This window comes from Pipistrellus kuhlii, unplaced genomic scaffold, assembly GCF_014108245.1.
Source record: "Pipistrellus kuhlii isolate mPipKuh1 unplaced genomic scaffold, mPipKuh1.p scaffold_m20_p_2, whole genome shotgun sequence".
In the NCBI taxonomy this organism is placed as follows: Eukaryota; Metazoa; Chordata; class Mammalia; order Chiroptera; family Vespertilionidae; genus Pipistrellus; species Pipistrellus kuhlii.
The window spans coordinates 134,306,670-134,327,158 of record NW_023425515.1 but is presented as its reverse complement, the minus strand read 5'-3'; the positions used below and the strand labels follow the sequence as shown (position 1 = coordinate 134,327,158).

The window sequence follows — 20,489 nt, the reverse complement described above, 5'->3', positions numbered from 1 at the left end:
TAATATCACTTTGAAGTCTGCCCACTCAAGCACAATGACAGCACGGGAGCATGTGAACTATTAGCTGTGGGGGGGGGGGGGAGAGAAGAAAAAAAACCCAGGATCTCAAAAATTAATTAAATCGCATGCAATTTAGGGGGAACGTTTATCTTGATTTGTCATAACAGAATTAATTCAAGGCCTCCAATTCACTTGGGGGCAGATCTGTTACTCTGAATTAACCAAGCGTAATTTGGCTGATTTTTTTTTTCTCCCCCCTCTCCCTCCCCGTTCTAATGCAGCCGTTGCGATTATTCACAGCCCCCCTCTTAAGTATCAATAGCTTCTGGTGCTTTTAAGGTGCTTGGTCTCTAGTTATTCCAAAGTACCTTTAATGGACTTGGCTCCAGGCGTAATTTCTGGGTTGCATTTCTTTGTTACATTTAATATAGCTGGTGCAGAATGTAGATTAAATATGGGAACCTGCTGGAAAACCAATTGCTTCTGGATCAGCAGCTGTGGATGTGCATTTTTCTCCTCAGATGGGTTGCTGATATTTACCTGGAGGTACAAATGTATACCTTTCAGCTACACTCTTAGAAACACACCTCTCCTTGCCTGAAAGGAAAAACACAGCCAGCGCTGCTCCATAGTGCCAGTATTTTGCTTGAAGTAATAATGCGGTAGAAAATAAGCCCACCTATTGGTCATGGAAGTTACGGAAAGATGCTAAGCGTTATTACTAAAACTAAAAATCCGGCCTGCTCTCCTCCTTAGTCAGCAAGGAGAGCTGAAGCTGAGCGGGCAAGCAGCACTCACAAGACATGGTGCTCGTCATAGAGGAGCAAAGCACCTTGAAAGTGCAAGAGGTTTGGTGGGATTTTCTTCCCTTCTTTCCCCTTTTTCCCATATAAGGAACCTCTTGATGTTTGTGATTGATTGCATTGCCCAAATGCTGAAATATTAACGACCTTCTCGGACCAAGGACCCAAAGAAAGGAAACTGAAACCGATTCTGTCATCACAATTAAAGACTCCCCTGGCTTTAATTAGCCTGACCTGGGGTATATCTCCCCGTTGCTTGAGTTAAAGAGAAAAGAGCCCATTATAGTCCGGCCTGAGACCGATAGCTACTTAATTGAGCACCTAAAGCCTCGAGTCTTTTAAATCAAACACTGTCCTGGACAATCCCCCTGGTTAGATAATTAACTCTCTAGTGCACAGAAACGTTGCTGTAGAGAAAGAAAAAGAAACAACTTTTCAGAAAAAAAAGGGTTGAATTCTAATGGTAGCCTTCGCCTCTGGTAAAGGGGATTAAAATGTGTATAGACATGTATGTAGGTTGTTCTGCTCGGAGGCAGCCTGAAAGCTGTAGTAGACATGGAAAGATCTTAAACTCCATTAGTAATGTTCAATAGCACCTCTGTCTTAGGGAGATCTTGGTCATTTTCAAACTTTGTAACTGTAATTTTTGACACTTTAGGAATCCCCTGGTTTTGTGGCTGAATGTTCCCCGAAAGGTTAAGTGGCATCGGAGAAAATAAGCTTATATAAAAAGCTTTCGGATTACATACGGCTCCCCTGATTATAAAAATACACTTAGGTGTTGAAGACATACAGCTGACTTTCCTTGGGGTGAACTGTTAAATAAATGAATACTTTTGGCAGGTAATCAGATCGATACTGTGAAAGGGTATTTTTGAGATGCCGCGTCTCTGTGTGTACCTGTTGGTAGTGGCAGCCATAATTATAGGCTCCTATCCATTAGAATACTTCTGGGTTGCTGTAGAGGAGGATATTTGGTCCTTAGCTCTGGCAAGATTCTGTTACCCACCCCTATTCTCTGCACATACACCCCCTCCCCCCTTATCCTCAGCATGTATTTGGACACATTGGCAGGTTTTTAACTTTACTTCTACCCTAATTTCTTGAACATGGTATCCACCTTGGGGATTGGAATAGCCCTGGTGTTTGCCAGAAACTCTTTCCATAGCCATACGAATTCTCTGGTCACCCTGCCTTCCTGAGAACCCCCTGCTGCCTGCAGCACTGACAGCTCAGGCTCGAGGGATGCTGCATGTGAAGCACCAGGCGGTCCTCATCAGGGCTCCTGAAGTGGTCCAGCATCTGGAGACGCAGGCCCGCCGCCCCGAGCTCCCACACTGTGTGGTCCTACGGCTAGAGGTCCTGACAGTGTATTATTTCAGCTTTCTCTCCGTAACTGTTCTGATTCTGCAAGAACGTGTCAATGTGTCCTGGATCTCAGACTAATTAGTTTTGAAATGGAGTTTTGATTGAACTCTTCAAATCGATGCTGCTGCAAAATTTGTTTCTCGGGCTTCCTATTAAAAGCCATCTTAAGGGGCAGTTTTACTACTCTCCCTGTCGTTCAGTCGATACATTTAATAACAACTTACAGGCTATTTTCAATAAAGTGGCGACAGCAAATTAGTAGTTTGAACATGACAAGCCTCTTCTGCAAGACCAGATTCTGAAAACTCAAAGCAATTATTTTTATATAGAGGCATGCCGCAATCATTCAGATTATGGGGTGTTCTATAGGAACATGTCTCCCGGTTTGACACAAACTGCATTTTATGACTTTATTTGAACAAGGAGGAAATGTAAATATTAATATTTATTACGGCACCGGTATGTTAATTTGTAAGTCCTATTACCTTGTTTTTCAGGGTTGAAAGTGCCTCTCTGATTCTGCTTGCTTGTTCTGATACCACTTTTCAATGTGAAATCATTCTGGTCTGTTTAATAAATATTTGTGGATATTAAAGATGGAAGCCCGAAAGCAAATAAAGCTTCCCAGCTTGAGTCTACTGATTCCATAAAAAGCCAAAGTTCGGCATTCATTAAAATGTTTTGTGGCGCCTGTGGAAAGATAGAAGGAATTGTGTATATATTTTTCCTTCAGTGCACCACACTTCCTTGAGCTTTCCCCTCCTCTGCAGCCTTCTCCTTCTCCCCCTCCTCCCCCATGGCAGATGTTGTGGTCTCATTTGATTGCATAGGAAAACTGCAGTGATACAGCAAACACCCAGAGAGATATGATGACAAATGGGTCCAGATCCCGGTAAATTACTTTCTGCTCAAATCGAAATTTCATTCAGTTTGTTGCTAGCAGAGATGAAGTAATCTAAATTGTGGACTCAGGAGCAGATAGAGGGAAGTTGGAGCAAGCATTTCATTATCAAGAGAGAGAGAAGGTTAGGATGAAAGAGATGAGCAGAGGCAAATCTTAAGTGTTGACACCATGATTGAAAAGGTTAACCCATACACATTATATATCAACCTGGATAGCAGAGAGTTTCTAATGGAAAGTCTGCACCGATGGAGGTTTACGGGAGTTTCAATACACTGAGCATGATGTCTTCTTAGATATACAATCAAATCCTCTTAACCCTTTTGATGACTCATATCTCAAGATATGATTAAAGTACAAAAGAGTTCTTCATATAATTTCAAGGACACAATGCATTTGAACTCCAGTCATGGATGGTATCTTTTTTTTTCTTTTTCTTTTTACGATGAACCCGGTAATCTGATAAAAATGTGTGTAGAACAGAATTGTTTAGTATTTGCTAGAGATGTAAGTCAATATTTTGATTAAATCTGGGCATCCTCTTCCTCGGCGGTGGGCAAAAGTTAGCTGTGACCCCGCAAAAGGGTTTTCCCAGGTTATGTAAATCACTCCTAAGGTGCCGGCCCCTACCTAAGCTTTTAGTCTCTGTCAGATGCATTCAGGAGGGAGGGCCAGAGGCCAGGAGGGGGGATTGCTTCTGTCTTTCTCTGTGGTTCAGGAGGACTGACTCATGGGTGTCCCTGTCATCTTTGTTTCAGGTTATTTGGGAATAGCGGTGCTTGCAGCGCGTGTGGACAGTCGATTCCTGCGAGCGAACTCGTCATGAGGGCCCAAGGCAATGTGTATCATCTTAAGGTAGCTCTGGCTCCCCTCTTTTCAAGAGAACCCTCCCTCTCCTACCTGGGGCAAAGCCTTTCTCCATAGGAGGAACTCTGTTTTCTCAAGCCGCAAACACCAAAGGAATCCATGGAGACTGGATTGGCAGTGATGATTACCCACCCACCCCGCGCGGCCCCGTACAGCCCTCTCCCTCCCCCACAAGTACACATGTTCGTCTGTTTCCCACTTTGTGCAGATCCAATATAGTGCATTTTGCAATCACCTGGAAGGAAGGAAAAACACTGAACCCTAAGTAGCTCTGTACTTGACAGATACCCGCTTAAAACCAGTTTATAAACTTGTGACCAAAAGAAAGACTTAATTTGTACTTGTTTTCAGTGGGCTTGCTTTTTTTCTCTCTCAGTGTTTTACATGCTCTACCTGCCGGAATCGCCTGGTCCCGGGAGATCGGTTTCACTACATCAATGGCAGTTTATTTTGTGAACATGATAGACCTACAGCTCTCATCAATGGCCATTTGAATTCACTTCAGAGCAATCCACTACTGCCAGACCAGAAGGTAAAGACCCCGCAGTTGCTAATAAGCTGTATTACAGCCAAGTAGGGAGGCTCCAGCGTTTTGGACTGAGCAGTGGGGTTTTCCTGGGTGCTTGCATGTTTGCATGCCCTTGTAAAGAAATGCAGACTACCCATCCATACAGGGTTCAGAAATAGGAGAGCTGATTAAATTGTGAATCTCTTCTAATTAGAAAAAATCCCGACTTAGGTTTGTAGCTTTGCTGATGTTGGACTGTCACATGCGGAGTTGAGCAAAGCATAAAACTTCTATATAACCAGCTTTTTTTTTTTTTTTTTTAATCCCATTTGATAGTTTTGATATTCAGAAGTACAGTGGATGTGAATAGGTTATTGTGGGAGGAACATTAGAACGTTATGGTAGGAAAGGGAATTGTCTTTGTCAGGAAAGAGTGATTTCGGAATGGATAATAGCAGCCTGGACACCGATGCTTTAGAAGAGCAGTTTTTACAAAGCATTCTGTAATTCCAAAGGTAGTCCCGAAAAATTTGAATAAGCTATGACTTTTAAAACAAAGTTCTAGCTCTTTCCAGTGACTTTGGGCCACTGATAGCTCCATTAAAGATTATGGATCCCAATTCTTGATCTGCAACTGGAAAGTTTTTGGACCAGTGTTAGACATGAGGAAATGACACCAGTGCACAAGTCATGTGGTATTAGAAGGCACTTGAGAGGGAAAATTAGTGATCAACAGTTGTTCAGCACCCCCAGTACTGGATAGTTTTAGATCTATTTTAATCTCCTTAATAAGTCCTATAGCTATGCAAGTGAGTGCATTTTGATAACTGCTGTGCCTAATTTGTAACAATTACTGTCAACCTTCAGTTAAGAGACTGTTCATTCCACACTGGCCCAGAAAAGAGTGAAATGTATGACTCGTGCGCATAATTTTATTCACATCATATTTCATACTGATTATGTATTGATGACATTGATTCATTTACTCTTTACAGCGCCACTTGCATGGATATTAAATCTTATTGACCACAGATGAATTTTAATTTCAGATTGGTGATAGATTTTTCCATCAGCTCTGATAGTATGTTTGACTTTTTCATCATTAACCCAGGCAATCACACAGCACTGAGTTATTGCATTGAAACAAAAAGTGCACACTTCACTTGGTAATTCTTTATGGATTTACAATAGGAACTTCATTAATGTCTGTTGTAAGGATCACACACAAAAAAAACAACATTTATCTGCACATAGAAATTTAGCAAGCTTCAAAGGTTTCGGAAAAAAATATTAAGCTGCTTTGTCTTCTGTAATACAATTTGTTTCAGTGCTTCCTGTGGGGAAAATGACTAATGTTTGTAAACTTTTAACAATTTAGAATCACACTACCGTATTTTTAATGCTCATATTTATCATTTTCCCTTACTCAAGTTTATGGGATAATTTTAAATGTATTTCTCATTTCTTTATAACTACCTGTTAAGTACATCATAATACATGCACTTTATTTAATTTACTAACAAGGGGAAGCTACACAGAAGACCATTTTAAGAATAGAAGTCAAATATTTTATTGCAAATTAACCAGTCACCACTGATGAGGCATTTCAAGCTGCTGTACATATAAATACATACAGATTTTCATGGGTTTGAGTTGTAATGAAATGAATCTACAGGGTAGAGTTGTGAACAATGAATGGGTCGCATAAATATGTAGAGATCCCCATTTCAATTTGGAGGCAGAGACATTTGTAGTTACTTGGTAGCTCAAAGAAAAACGAGCTAGGAATAAAATATTGGTTCACTTTCCCACCCCTTCCAATATAAAAGCTTAGTTTCCCCCCAAATTCTCTCTTTAATTTTTTTTTTTTTGCTGGTTTTATACCATTTCTTTCCTGACTTAGCAAAGTATAAAAAATGATTGTTACAGCTCAGCAACGTGCATGGTGAGAATTGAAGGATATGGAGACAAGATGGGAACTGTAGCCAAACTGTGAAGCACTGAGGATGCAGGTAGTGGCTGTGTTAGCTAGGGGCCAAGTGCAGAGGACATGCAAGAAATACGAGCAGGGTCTCAGTCCCATCCTTCTGAATATAATGTGGTATAAATTTAGAATTCTTAGGGAGGGAACAGAGCAACACTGAAAAAAGAAATCTGGTTTTACGTGTTAACAAAATTGCATGGATTATGCCTTTCATCCAAGTGTGTTTTTGTTTGTTTGTTTGTCTTTTAAATAACTTTTACCCAGTGGTGGTGAGTGAGAAGTGGTAGGGTGTTCATTTTAGAATACAAAATAGACTAGGCAGTGAATAAGAACCTACCAGTGTATATTTTCTTAATGTTGGAAGCCAACAGAGACAGGTGGCCTTCAAAAATTAATAGCTCTTAAAAGGCATAAGGAAATATAACTTAAGGATATGTTTTTGTCAGATGTTTGGTGAGAAGCTATGGTTTGGGGTGGGGCGGGGGGAGTGATGTTAATTAAGAACATTTCCCTGTTGGTATAAATGTCTCGCCCTTGGTGCTCAGCTCACCATGAGCACAGTCCATTCACAAGGTAGTTTTTGTAAATAGAGGATTTGGGCAAGCTGAATGTGGTCCAGAGAGATATTAATGAGAGGGCAAGGGGGGAGCGGTAATGAAAACACTTCCTGGTGGGACAGAAACTGCTTTCTGGATCTGGGGAACGCTTTAAAATTGTGTTCCCCAGAGCCTCCAGTGTTCCTTTTCTGGGGGAGCTGAGCTGGGGAGAAATGACACGTGGCTCCATTTTATTTTCTTCTCTCTTGCGCGCTCCATATTTTTGGTAGGGAAAATTGGACATTAATTTTGGCCGGTTCCTTCTATTTGTAGAACCAATTATCATTTTTGTGCATGATGCATAATAAATATACACAAGCATCCTCTGCCTGAGAGGTAATGAGTTGATTTTTTTTTTTTTTTGTACATTTCTTCTTTTAAAGGCAGCTAATTGTATGGAAAGTATAGACCCCATCATCGGGTCCCTTTGAACTTCTATTCCCCTGGAATTTGTTCCCATTGTCTGGGGTGTGCAGTTTAGTTCTTGCTCTGCATCATTGGCTCTTGTAGATTCTGAGAAAAACAGTAACATTCAGCTTTTCAATCATGCCAGCTCTTGACTGAGGTCTAAGGCCACTGGTGATATAGACTCCACAACGTGACCCTACAACGTGATATTCAAAGAGGCACCGCTCTCTTTAGGAGAATATTACCTTCCATCTAGAAGAGAGTTATGTCCATACAATCAGAAGTTGTGGCTAATTTTGTTTTTAAATAAAGTTTTGCCTGCTGTGGAATTTTTTCCCTTCCTCTCAAGAGTGATGGTTCCACCTAGAATTCTCTGCCTTTCAGCAGCATCAGGGATCCTCACGCCACCTTGGTTGGAGGGAAACGAAGCGCGTGTCCTAGTTTACATATCGCCGCGCGGTTTCCTTGCAGTCACATAATTGGTGTAGCGTGTGTGTCCATCGTAGAGGGCATTTGATGCTCATTTATTAAATATGCTCGCTGGCCGCTGCTGCATCTTTGTTCCGGACAGACAAATTACCTTGCTCACACTGAGCTTCCACTCTGGGGAATTAAGCCTCCACCACTTTAATTAGCTTGGAAGTGGGGGGTTGCAGCTCCTAATAGACTTCAGGCTCTCGGTAAGTTAGAGAAAGGGTGGAACGAGAACTTCCCGGGAAGCTCAAAATGTCATTTAAAAGCCATAAAAATCTAATATTATTTCATTTTGGTAATTGCAAACGGATGATATTTGACGACTGTGTGGATTACCATTTCTAACTTAGACTTTAAAATTAGACTTGCATTGAACTACATTCTTTCAACTGATCATAAATCATTAACACATTACATGTGTTTGATTTACATATGCAGATTACGTAGTATCAAGTTGCAACAGATAGGAAACAATAGATGTAAAGTATCTGTTTATATGTACATATGTGTGTATGTGTACGGATAGACATGTAAACACCTGCACACACATACTCATGCAGGTAACATACCTATATATCAAGAAGGACATAGGTGAATAGGTGACATGTGGGAATAATAAGAATAGTCATGGTAACTGCCAGTATTTGCTTAGGTTTTATTAAGTGCCAGGCAATGTTGAAATATATATATATATATATATATACACACACACACACACACACACACACACACTCACACACACACACAAACACACACATGTGTATATATATACACATACGTATATGTATATACATATGATATATACGTACGTGTGTGTATATATATACATACATACATACACATACATACACATGGATGTAATCCTTATGACAGCCATGTTATCCCCACTTTAAAGATGAGGAAACTGAGGCACAGACAGGTTGAGTAATTTGCCAAAGGTTATACAGTTGAGCATATTAACCCAAAACTTCCTGGGAAGGAACATGGCTCGGAGTGTGCGCCTTTGAATATGACTACTAGGCAAGATGTTAAATTTAATTCCTTACAGGAAAAAACTTTTCGCAGAGTTAAGCAGTTCATTGTAGAACTTTGCACCAGAAACTTTCCGAAAGTCCATTTATTGTCTCATTTTCTCTGCTAGTAAAACTGCAGACAACGTTATGCTTTAGTTCTTCCCTGTCGGAGTAAGTAGCGCAGAAAGCCTCCATCAAGTCACAGTTGGAAAGTAATCTAATAAAAGAAGATTAGTGAATGTAGAGAAGACAAAGGCAGCCATGTTTGAGTTTAATATCTCTCAAAATCAGCACTTTGGCTAAGATGCCCGTTTTTATTTCTTGCAGGTCTGCTAAAAGGTCAGAGTAATGCAGAATGCGTGCCTTCATCTCAGATTTTGCTCATCACAGGTGGATCCCATGTGTCTTCAGTAGACAAGTCACCTTTGTAGCTAGCACCAGTGCCAGCTCCATGCCATTGCACCTTCTTTAGTCTTGATTGCCCTTCCTGCATTTATTGGTGTATTAAAATGACTGAATATGAACATTAAGGACTCCATGAACCTGGGCTAATGGGAGACTGTAGAGAAAATGAAAAAAGATCCACCAGAGGACATTTGGGGGGTGGGGGGGAGGGAGCTGGGGAGGAGGGAAATGACTAATGAAGCTAATTAAAAGAAGCATTCAAATCTGCTTTCTACCCTCATTAACAATTAGCAGGGCACTGGCCAGAGTTTGTACCCTGTGTTTTACCTTAACAACATTCTATTTGCTCTTTGTATATTTAAGTGTCGTAAGGAAATGTGTTTCAATCAAAACTGAACATGGGATAAAGAGATGTGGCTTTTGTGATATTCTATCACAAACACTTTTATTGTATCTCTGTAAAATACAATGTATGTATGCATGTAAGTGTTTTCGTCCTAATGTTGCTACTCCCATGGCGAAGAAAAAGAACAAAAAATGGAAAAAAAAAAAATCGGAAAAAAACAAACAAAAAAAAAACAGGCTCATAGCAGCTACTGTGTAGAAATTTCCCCCTACTTCTAATTTGCTGAATGAAGAAAAAAAAAATCTTTTATTTGTGATATTTTCAGAGACATTTGCTCTAGTATGGTGTATTTAAATAATAAAAACTTAAAAGAAAAAATATTCGATGGAGTTTGGGCTTAAACATTGTTTTTTTTCTCTTCTGTACTTTGGGAAAAGGTAGGGGTTTATTTATTTATTTTTTTATTTGATACCAAGTTCACTTTAAATTTCAGGAGTTGTGAGAGGTAGTGTGTATGTTTAGTTTTGGGCCAATAAGGTATTCTTCAAGTTACTTAACCATGCCATTTTTGGCAGGGGTACAAAGCAATGTGTCTGACGGAGTCCCTCTTCTAAGTTCAGAATATTCTGTTAACAGCACTTCATTACACTTCTCCAATATCACAGTGAACCTTTTGTGTTTATATATAAATATTTGTTTGATTCTTCAGCTATTTTCGCTTACTCTCTTTTTCTCACTAGGAAAGCCTTGGGTATTGGATGAAAAACATGTTAGAGAATGTGGCATAACTATCTTGTTCTCTTAGCAAGTTTATAGCTTTGGCGGACGCAGTATGCCAAATCATACCTGTACATGTTCTGAGGTTCCATTGGTTCTCAGGGACCCCATGGTGAAGCAGCCGTTTCCTGGTGTGCTTCTAGACTCCTGTTGGTTTTGTTTTGCTCGTACACTCCTCTGTAGGCTCTGCCTTTCCATATGTTTGGAGGAGGGTTTGGAATTCATTTAGTTGAAGTCTTGAGATGTTCGGTTGCTAGTTCTAGGCGGTAGATTATCCCCAGCCACGGCTTCTGCAGTGCCCGCAGAGGTGGCCTGAGGAGAGTGTGTGTAGGCCAAAGACTCACCGTGGGGCCAGGGCTGGAAGGAGGAAACCCAAAGAGGCTGCTCTGCCAGGCTTGCAATACATGAGCAGATCTCAACTGCAACTCCTGCCTGTCACAGTTTAATAAAGCCAGGTGTTTTAATGCTACCTTTAATTTCCGTTCTAAAAATGGCATTTTCCCCCCTCTTGTTCCAAAAGAGCTCTGGAGGATAGGAATAGGTTCGCTCTATTGAGAGACCGGGCTTTGGCACAGCTCGGCGAGCAGTCAGCTTAGCTTCTCTGTGCTATCTGTGCCCACTGCCTGCCTCCAGGTTCCAGGCCGGGAGGAAGAACCACTTGCTCCAACTGCACTCTTCTGGGAGGAGAACTAAAAGGCAGCGAGTAAACGTGAATAGTTTTATTAGTGCTTAAGACAAAAATAAAATGAACAAAATCACATAAATAATATCTATTTAGAGTTAGACCCTTGGGGAATTTCTAGGAACTCGTTCTGGCTCTGACATTATTTTTCTTTTAAGATACTGTAAGGGAACTTGGACTCTCCGGGATGGAAAAGGGGAAATGTTAATAAGAATGCAAGCATCTGCTCTATCCTTTTTGGCATAAGCACTCATGTCCCATATAGGGTAGACATTCAAAGGGAGACAGTTAATAACTTCAGTAAGTAATTCAGTGTGGCATTGAGGGATGTGGAGGGCTAAGGTTATTAAAGACTTTAAATGAACTATTATACGGCTGGTTCCTCAAGCACTGCTGCCTATTTAATAACGAGCTTCTAAAAGCATTTCTTAAGTTGCAGACCTATAAGATTACAAATGTCACTCATGTTAGTATAATCCACATGCAAGTGATGAAGTCTTCTCTTTGATGTGCTAAATTGGAGAAGGACTAATGGAGCTATGAATATACAATAGGACATATTTAAGTAGTAGTCTTGCTTTAGGTAAAACACTTTCTTGAAACCAGAGGCATTTCAAACAATAAAACCCAGCTCTAATGGGGATGCTCTGTGGATAGAAAGCCACTAAAAACACTCAGGTTTATTCTGATGTGAGCAGTGATTATGTTCCTCCCCCAACCCCAACATTGCTGAGAGAAAAAAACAAAAAAAAACACCCACCAGCTTGTTCACCTTTCATTACTGCATTTGTGATGTTAGTGAGATGTACTCTGTTCTTTTGAAAGGCCTTATTTAATATAACCCATGTCACAGAGCAAGATGGCCCCCCTGTCCCTACAAGCAAGTGCAATTAAAAATAAAAGCAAATGTAACTGAGCCCTGCTGTACTGATTAAAAAAAATGTTTATGATACGTATACATGTCCCAATTATGCAAACTGCCACTCTTGCTGATGAAACGGTTTTGTACAAAGATCCTCCTTTGAGAAAGGGTTGGGTGTTTTTTTTACCTGCCTTGCTACACTTACCCCAAAAGGCAGGCGGGCCTGAGAGAAGCCTTTCCAACCCAAACCGTTTGCCACAAGAAACTATTTCCATCTCTTCATAATTTATTAGGAAGTAGTTTAACACAGACTGTAGTGTCTTAGGAAATACAGACTGAGAAAACTCCAAAGTCTCTCATTTATTAACAAGAAAACACCGAAAAGAAGCCTGTGAAATTGTCATCCTTTTAATATTGACTTTAATTCCTTTTGCCCTCATTAACACTGATATTTGAAACAGCTAACCATCTAATAAAATGAAGCTTTTAAATGTCAATATAGTAAGATTCTAACGTGCACCATGTTTATACAAAATATTTCTCAGAGCTAATAAATTGTATAACAGTGAATCTAAGAGCTATAGATCATGTAGCCTCAACATTTAGGTCAAAAAGTGATTATTTCCCCCAATGACTCCACCGGGGAATTCCATTCCCAGGTGCTTGCGCACCTATGGCTCAGGTTGAGGGGCCACTGGAAACAGACTGTTTGCAAGTTGACGTGGCTTCTTGCATTGTTACTAACACAACCTATTGTCAGTCCAGCCAAGTCACAGAAATGCTTATTGCAGTTAAAGAGCAATTTGTTTCCATGAAACTGCAATTAAAGTATTACTGAGCAGCCATTTTAGATTGGCAATGCTCTGAACGCATGTTAAACAGCCAGCGCCTCCCACTTGCCGAGCCCGCGATCTGACTCGCAGCACATTCACCCACGTTGGGTACCTAGTTAAGAGGCATTTGCAGCCCTCTGTTCCCATCGTGAGCATGCTGAGAGCAATGGCAAGTCAGGGCCGATTTTTGGAAGGTGAACTTGCAACTTACCTCCAGTGAGACTACTATTTGCAGTTGCACGAGAAGTGAGAAGTACTTTGTGCCCACGGATATGTGCGTGTCTCCTAGAGGGAACGTTTTCGAGTTCAGATTGATTCTGCGGAGCATGGACTGCAACTTGGAGGCTCTGAGCCGATCGTGCTGCAGGTCCTGACATGTTACAGCTGTGTCAACAGGGCCATTCTGTCTCCTAAATCACAACTAATAAAGCATAGGATGAGAATCAATTGATTCTGTTATAAGTTCCTCGGATGGCACTGGAAAGTTGTTTAATGACTCTCTGTTGGGAGTGGACAAGCCTGGGTTGAGCCACTAAAAAAATACCCATTTTAATTGTCTCTCTCCCCTCTGAAACTGGGCAGGGCAGCCTTTCCTGCAGGTTAGCCTTGTGGCCACCAGATCAAAACCTTCCGGGGGAAGAAAGGATCTGAACTGAATTCCTCCCGCACCTCTGAAGTTCAGGATCTGTTCAGTGAGAAAGGTGAAGTGCAAAGGTTTTATTGAAAATGCAAAACATTGATGTAAGATCCTGAGAGAGGAAAGGATGGCAGAGGTGGTGTTTTAAAATGCAATTAGCGCTGAATTCTAACCAGCTCGGAAACAATCATTAGCTCGAAGAACAGGAGGCATTTCACCTTCCTTCTGCCTAGAAAGTCTCCCTACCTGGATTAAAAGGTTTACATCCTCAACTTCCTCAGGAACCGTCTTCCTGAACAGTGCATCTCTTTGTGGGCTTTCTGCATTGTTGTTTTAGCTGTAATTTTTTTAAAAGAGGAAAACGTTAAAAGTTTCTTCTTAAATTAACATTTCAATTCCTGAATTGACTATTTTGGGGAGCTGTAAAGAGAAAACCCGAAGACAAAATGAATTTACAAGTAGAGAATAATTCTAAAACCTGGAAAGGAAATTGCTTGTGTTGGCTGTAGTTGTATATCTTTTTCTTTATTTATTAATAAATAAGGTTTGGTGGAGGTGGGTGTGTCTTAAATTCTGCATCTCTCTTTAAGGCCTTTGATTCAATTTCTATTGTCAGTCATAGGACTTATACTTTCCATAAAAGCCTTACATCTTCGAATACAGTGTTTAGTATTAGAACTTCACCTAGGAATTTTATAATGCTTTGTAAATCTATTTACATGTGAACATTTACAATTAAGACATTCTTACACATGTTTTCTCACATTAACCCTCTTAATTACTATTATTGCCTCAGTTTTACATGTGAGGTCACTGAAGTTCAGGGAGCTGACTTAGTAAGCAGGGCCAGGACTAGAGTGAGGTTACTGGGTACTCTGTGGGTGCAAAATGCAAGGGGATACCAAGAACTCAGAAATCAAGGCAATGTTTTAAGACGATATTTTCAAAAATAACAAAATCAATGCAAAGACATCCATGATGTACAACACATGTGTCAAACACAAGGCCCGCGGGCCAAATCCGTCCCGCCAGGCCTTGCAATGTGGCCCTCACCGCGCTGTCATCACTGCACTCCGCTGCGTTTCCATCACAATGACAGTTTATGACTGTTCAGTAAACCATTCGGCCCGCGATTTAGGCTGGATTTTAGATTTTGGCCCCTTCTCTGATTAAGTTCGACACCCCTAATGTACAACATTTACAATTTAAGTCAAGGCAGGATCTGTTTTACTTTTGGCCCAGGTTCCAACATGGCTGGGCACTGTTACGAGGGCCGGCAGTGCCAGCACTTCTATTTGAGCCCTAGCGTTTGGGGCATTTCCGTAGGCTTGCCTTATAAATTGCTAGACTGCAACAATAATATACTTTATCCCATGAGCTGTAACTTGGTTTTTTTCTTCCCTTAAAAAAAACTAATTATTGCATTTTATCTTTATCCAACCTGGAATGCCGACTCCTTCAGACTGCCTGCCTATCTTAGCCTTGCTCTATTAAGAAATTTCTTTTGAAAGTTCTCAACTACTTCGTCATGTGTAATTAAATATAACTGATAATGACTCTTCCCACAAGTTGTTGCTGAGGAAAAAGAGCAAGACTTTAGTAATCATATTAGTTCAGAAAGCAAAATGGATAAATATACCCCATACAAAGTAGTGAATGGGGTGTTTAAAATATTTGAATGACTTGTGGATTTGAGTCTATAGATAATATTTGTGGTGAATTTAAGTCTATAGAAGTAATACATACTTTTTAAAAGTATAAGCGAAGTAATATACACACACAATAACTTTAAAGAAAATTTTTACATGTTCTAGTGTGTGAAAAGCAGACATACCACAAAATAGCGAATATTCATGTTTGCTGTTTTAAGATGGGAGAGCACAGAAATGTTCAAGTGGAACAGATTATACCTTTAATTACATCCAAACATGATTCTGAGCTGATATTCAACATTTTGTTGGCTGTACTTCCCATTTTCCCATTAATTGCTGGAGTCCAAAAAGATACCAAATTTGTAAATAAATTGCTATCACACGCCATTGAATCCAAGCTGCCTTGATTACAAAGAGAAAAATAGTTAAGGAAACATTTCTACTCAATTGAATAAAACACTGTTTTAGTAATGTTGATGTAAAGGTTAAGCAAAAAATGACTTTTTCTTGGCTTCTATTCTTGACCACAGTGGGTTTGGTGCCAACGTACTGGTTATCAAAGCCCCTGATGTCTGTGTGTTATTTCATGGAATATCTCAGCCCAGTGACTCTTTGCAGTCTGTCTTTTAATCTTTTCTTCTGCTATGTGCAAAATGAGACTTAAGTTAGCCAATAATATGTATTTATTCTGGTCTGAAGATATATTACCCTTCTCATTGGATATCAATGGTTATACATATACAGTATTCTAATCATTAGGTTGTGAGGATCTGGAAAATATGCATAGATCAATCTATACCCTATGTAGTTAAAACTATAAGAGTATTGATTACAATGAAGTAGATAATGTATTGTATATTTGTTATGTGTATAATGTGACCTCAGCTCACAAAATCAGGAAGTTAAAGTCTGGTACATGCCTGAGAGGCAGGCAGAATTTGTACCAGGTAGTGAGGCTGCCAGACCCACGAGCTCAACCTCTGGGTTATACCACTCTATAGTTTGACCAGAAACCACCATTTATTCCAGTTTTTCAGCAGATGCCATCCATAGCCAAAGCTGCATAACCAGTTCAAGCAGCTGCCTGAACCGTGTTTATCAGGATTTTTATTTTTTGGTGAGGGTGTAGATGTTTATGGAATTTAGAATAAGTATTTTCTCTTAAAATTCTAAGCTGTGGAGATATTTCTATCATGAGAATGAGGGAGTAGGGAGAATGAAGGAACAACTGCCTAAATAAATGGCTCTTGTAGGAAGGATTAAAGGGCTGGAGTCTTGTTGAGATTGTATGGGCTCCCCAAACACCCTGGCCACACACCCCATCTACATGGTTTTGTTTGTCTTACTTCACTCCTGTCAACAAGACCCTTTGCCCTACCGACACAGGATGCTGTTACGGTGTGTGGTAAAACTCAAGCTATGCTTTTGTGGACTGCGAGGCTGTGACATCAGGAGGTTTTAGACATTAGCAGTGTTGGCAGTTTTTAAAAGTTGATATGATACAGCCTTTGGTGACACTTCACAGGTGTGTCAGGGAGAACTGAGGTGAAAGGAAAATTGCAACAGAGAAAAAGCAGACTCCAGTGTTCTTGATGAAGCTTGGGGTACCACAGTGGAAACGTTGCCTCTGGCTTGTTAAAGCTACAGCACTGGAAATCTAACCCTTCTGTTCTCTGGCAGTGGAGTGGAGGCACCAGGGCCGCATGGGTGCAATTCACAAAACTACATCAGGTACCTTATGCTGTGAAAAATAGGTTTTTGTTTGTTTGTTTGTTTAACCCTTTTTAGTCAAACATGATAACCTTAGAGAAGGAGAAAAGATTTTGGAGCTCTGGAAAGTCAGCTTGTGCTGTGGGCTTGGTGAAGGTAGGGCTGTAATACTTATCTCTCTGCATTGTATTTTATATATTTTAGTCCAGAATTTGATATTTGATCAGTCCACCCAAGGATTCTGCCTCTGGAATGCCCTTGTTTTGCATGCAGATGGCAGGTTAATGAACTCATTACTGTACATTTTATCCTGCTCTGGACAGATTTGTGACATTATTTTTTCAAAACAAAAGAGGGTTCTGCCCTAACCAGTTTAGCTTAGTGGATAAAGTGTTGGCCTGCGGACTGAAATGTCCCAGGTTCAGTCTCAGTCAAGGGCATGTACCTCGGTTGCAGGCTGGATCCCTAGCCCTGGTTGAGATGTGTGTCTCTCCCCTTCCCTCCCAATCTCACTAAAAAGTCAAGGCAAAGATACCTTGGGGAGGATTAACAACAACAACAACAACAACAAAACAGGGTTAGACGGTTGGTTGGGCCAGATGAGAATTGGGGGACTAAGTTAAAAAAAATATTTTCCAAAACATTACTAACCTGCTCAGGGTTGCTGCTTAAATGTTCTATAAAACTATCCCTACTTTCTCCATTCCCCCAAAAAAGGTACTTTGATTTCCCTTGCATTCTTATAGATTTTTGGAACTGTGTGCCTTCCCACTGTGTGGTCCAATTCCATCCCAAGACCAGGTGATTTGGGGCTTTCTGATTCCTTGGGCATCTCTGGGCATCTTGTGCATCTATGTCACCTTTTCACCTCAGGTGTTCGCACCAAACAAGGGAGAAACAGCACTCACTTTTGTCCTCAGGGAAATGCTATGCAAATTACTGATGGCTTATTTATCTTGTGTTCTGTGCTCTGTACTTTTGAGGATGAAGATACCTGTGCCTCTCCACTCCTCCCCCTTTTGCTTTAAAGCATGTAATAAAGCACATATTACACTGTAATATTAATAACCTGGGAGTCAGGAAACACTGAATTTAGTTCTAGTCCTGAAGGGAAGTCAAATGGAATCTGTGGTTAGATTTGCCTTTCCATGTGAATGTTAGCCATGGGCTAATCATTTAATTTCACTACCTCCTTTTGCCTATCTTTTAAATAGGAATTTACTAATAACAGCTATACTTGCCAATACGTTCAGTGTATTCATTAGAAGGTAAGAAGGGCTTTAAATTCTCAAGATGGTACTCTTTCGGAGGGTAAACACTGAAACAATAGAAAGTATAGTAACTTCTCTCATTTACAAGTGAGTTATAAGGTCTTAAACTTACTTTGAAAATTATGATAGCTAACTCTTGCCTGTCTCTAATGGAGGGGAGTGATGATGTAGATTAACCCCAAACAATGGATAACATCATTTATTTTTAGTTTAGAATGTAATATGTAATTTCTTTCATTTTATGAAAAGTCTATTTTTTAAAAACAAATTTGGGGTTCACAAACGAAATTGAGAGGAAGGTACAGAGATTTCCCATATACTCCTACCCCAACACATGTATAGCCTCCCCATTATTAAATGTATCCCCAAAGTTTTTTATAACTGATGAACCTACACTGACAGATCATAATCACCTAGAGTACATAATTTTCATTAGCGTTCACTGTTGGTGGTGTACTTTCCATGGATTTGGACAAATGCATAATGGCGTGTATCCATTATTATGATATCATGCAGATGATTTTCATCGCCCTAAAAATCCTCTATGCTCTCTGAACTTACCTCCCCACTCCAAACTGTGGCAACCACGGATCTTTTTACTATTTTCATAGTTTTGCTTTTTCCAGAATGTTATATGGTTGGAATCATGTAGCCTTTTCAGATTGACTTCTTTCACTGAGTAATATGCATTTAAGGTTCTGCTATGTCTTTTTCATGGCTTCATAGCTCATTTCCTTTTAACACTAAATAATATTCCATTGTCTGGATGTACCACAGTTTATCTATTCACTCACTGAAAGACATCTTGGTTGCTTCCCAGCTTTAGCAATTATGAGTAAAGCTACACTAATCACCCTTCTGCGGGTTTTTGTGTGGGTATAAATTTTCAATGATGTACTTTTCAGGAGAAAGGTGATAATGCTTTTCTTAGGTAAAATTTGCAATTCTATAAACTCAGACCACATGCTGGTAGAAGATAGCTCAGAGAAGAAATGAAAATTTATTTATTTTATTTTTTAACTTCTTAAATTTTTTTAATTGATTTCAGAGAGATAGAAACATCAATGATGAGAGAGACTCATTGATTGGCTGCCTCCTGCATGTGCTTTACTGGGGATCAAGCCCGTAACCTGGGCATGTGCACTTGACTGCATTTGAACTCTGGATTCTTCAGTCCACAGGTGGACACTATCCACTGAGCCAAACCTGCTAGGGTACACATTTATTAAATAACTAGAGGCCCTATGCATGAGATTCATGCATGGGGGGGGGGGGGGATGTGTCCCTCAGCCCAACCTGCACCCTCTCCAATCTGGGACCCCTCAAGGGATGTCCGACTGCTTGTTTAGGCCTGATCCCACCAGGACTATCCCTCTCACAATCCAGGACTGCTGGCTCCCAACTGCTGGCCAGCTTGCCTTCATGATTGCCCCTAATTTCTTCTGCCTTCCAGCCAGATCACCCCCTAACCACTTCCCTGAAAGCCTGATTGATGCCTAATTGCTCCCCTGCCAGCCTGATTGCCCCCAACTGCCTTCCCTTGTAGGTCTGATCCCTCCCAACTGCCCTCCTCTGCTGGCCATCTTGTGTGTTGGAGTGATGGTCAATTTGCATGCTACTCTTTTATTAGATAGGATGATGCGGCCCATATATTTTTTCTTGTTACCCCCAGAATACAACTTTGAGGCAGATATTACTACTTCTATATTTGCAGTCAAGGTATCAGGGACTTAAGAGAGGTTACATAATGTGCTCAAGGCCACACAGCTAGAGTTATTTGAGAAAGGTGAATCTGATTCCAGTGCCCACGGCCTCCTTTAGGGGAAAACGTATTAGGATTAAAGCTTTCTCACAGCTAATCCCTGGTTGGCTAGTCTACCATGATAATGAAGCTGATAGTATACATTTAAAGCCATAGCACACTGTAACCATTCCTATCTAACAAAGAGGGAATATGCTAATTGACCGCCTTGCCCTCATAAAGATGGCGGCACCTACAGCCAATAAGGAAGGAATATGCTAATTAACTGCCACACCCTCAAAGATGGCAGTGCCCACAGCCACGAGATGGTAATGCCCAGTCCTCTCAGCCCCACTGGGGTGGCAGGCACATGGCACGCCTGGGCCCACCCCTAGGAGGGTCCCCTCAGCCCCCTAGCTGCCCAGGGCAGGCCCGAGGGATGACCAAATGACTGAACAAGCAGGCTGTGTGGGGTGACCAGGTTGGCAGGGGAGTTAGTGAGGGACAACCAAACAACTGAACTAGGCTGAGTGGGGCAACCAGGCTGGCAGGAGGCCAGTTAGGGGCAACCAGGCTGGAGGTTGGGGGGCAGTTAGGGGCGATCAGGCTAGTACACAGAGGCAGTGAGTGGCGATCAGGCCAGCAGTTGGG

At 40.8% G+C, this 20,489-nt stretch overlaps 1 protein-coding gene across 7 annotated transcripts in view; it reads left to right on the top strand.

Annotated features, from left to right (window-relative positions):
- The window catches only part of LMO4 (LIM domain only 4), a 44,051-nt gene that overhangs the window by 7,566 nt on the left and 15,996 nt on the right, over positions 1-20,489 (top strand). For 2 of the 7 annotated variants that reach the window (XM_036447959.1, XM_036447960.2), the window contains exons 3-5: positions 3,831-3,927; positions 4,316-4,471; positions 9,250-10,053. In XM_036447959.1, coding sequence (XP_036303852.1) covers positions 3,831-3,927; positions 4,316-4,471; positions 9,250-9,258 — 262 coding nt within the window. In that variant the 3' untranslated portion in view covers positions 9,259-10,053. Of the gene's footprint in view, positions 1-3,830; positions 3,928-4,315; positions 4,472-6,350; positions 6,561-9,249; positions 10,054-14,904; positions 15,502-20,489 lie in introns of those variants that run through there. The other 5 variants (XM_036447957.2, XM_045584380.1, XM_036447955.2 and 2 more) reach the window with 5 other exon arrangements.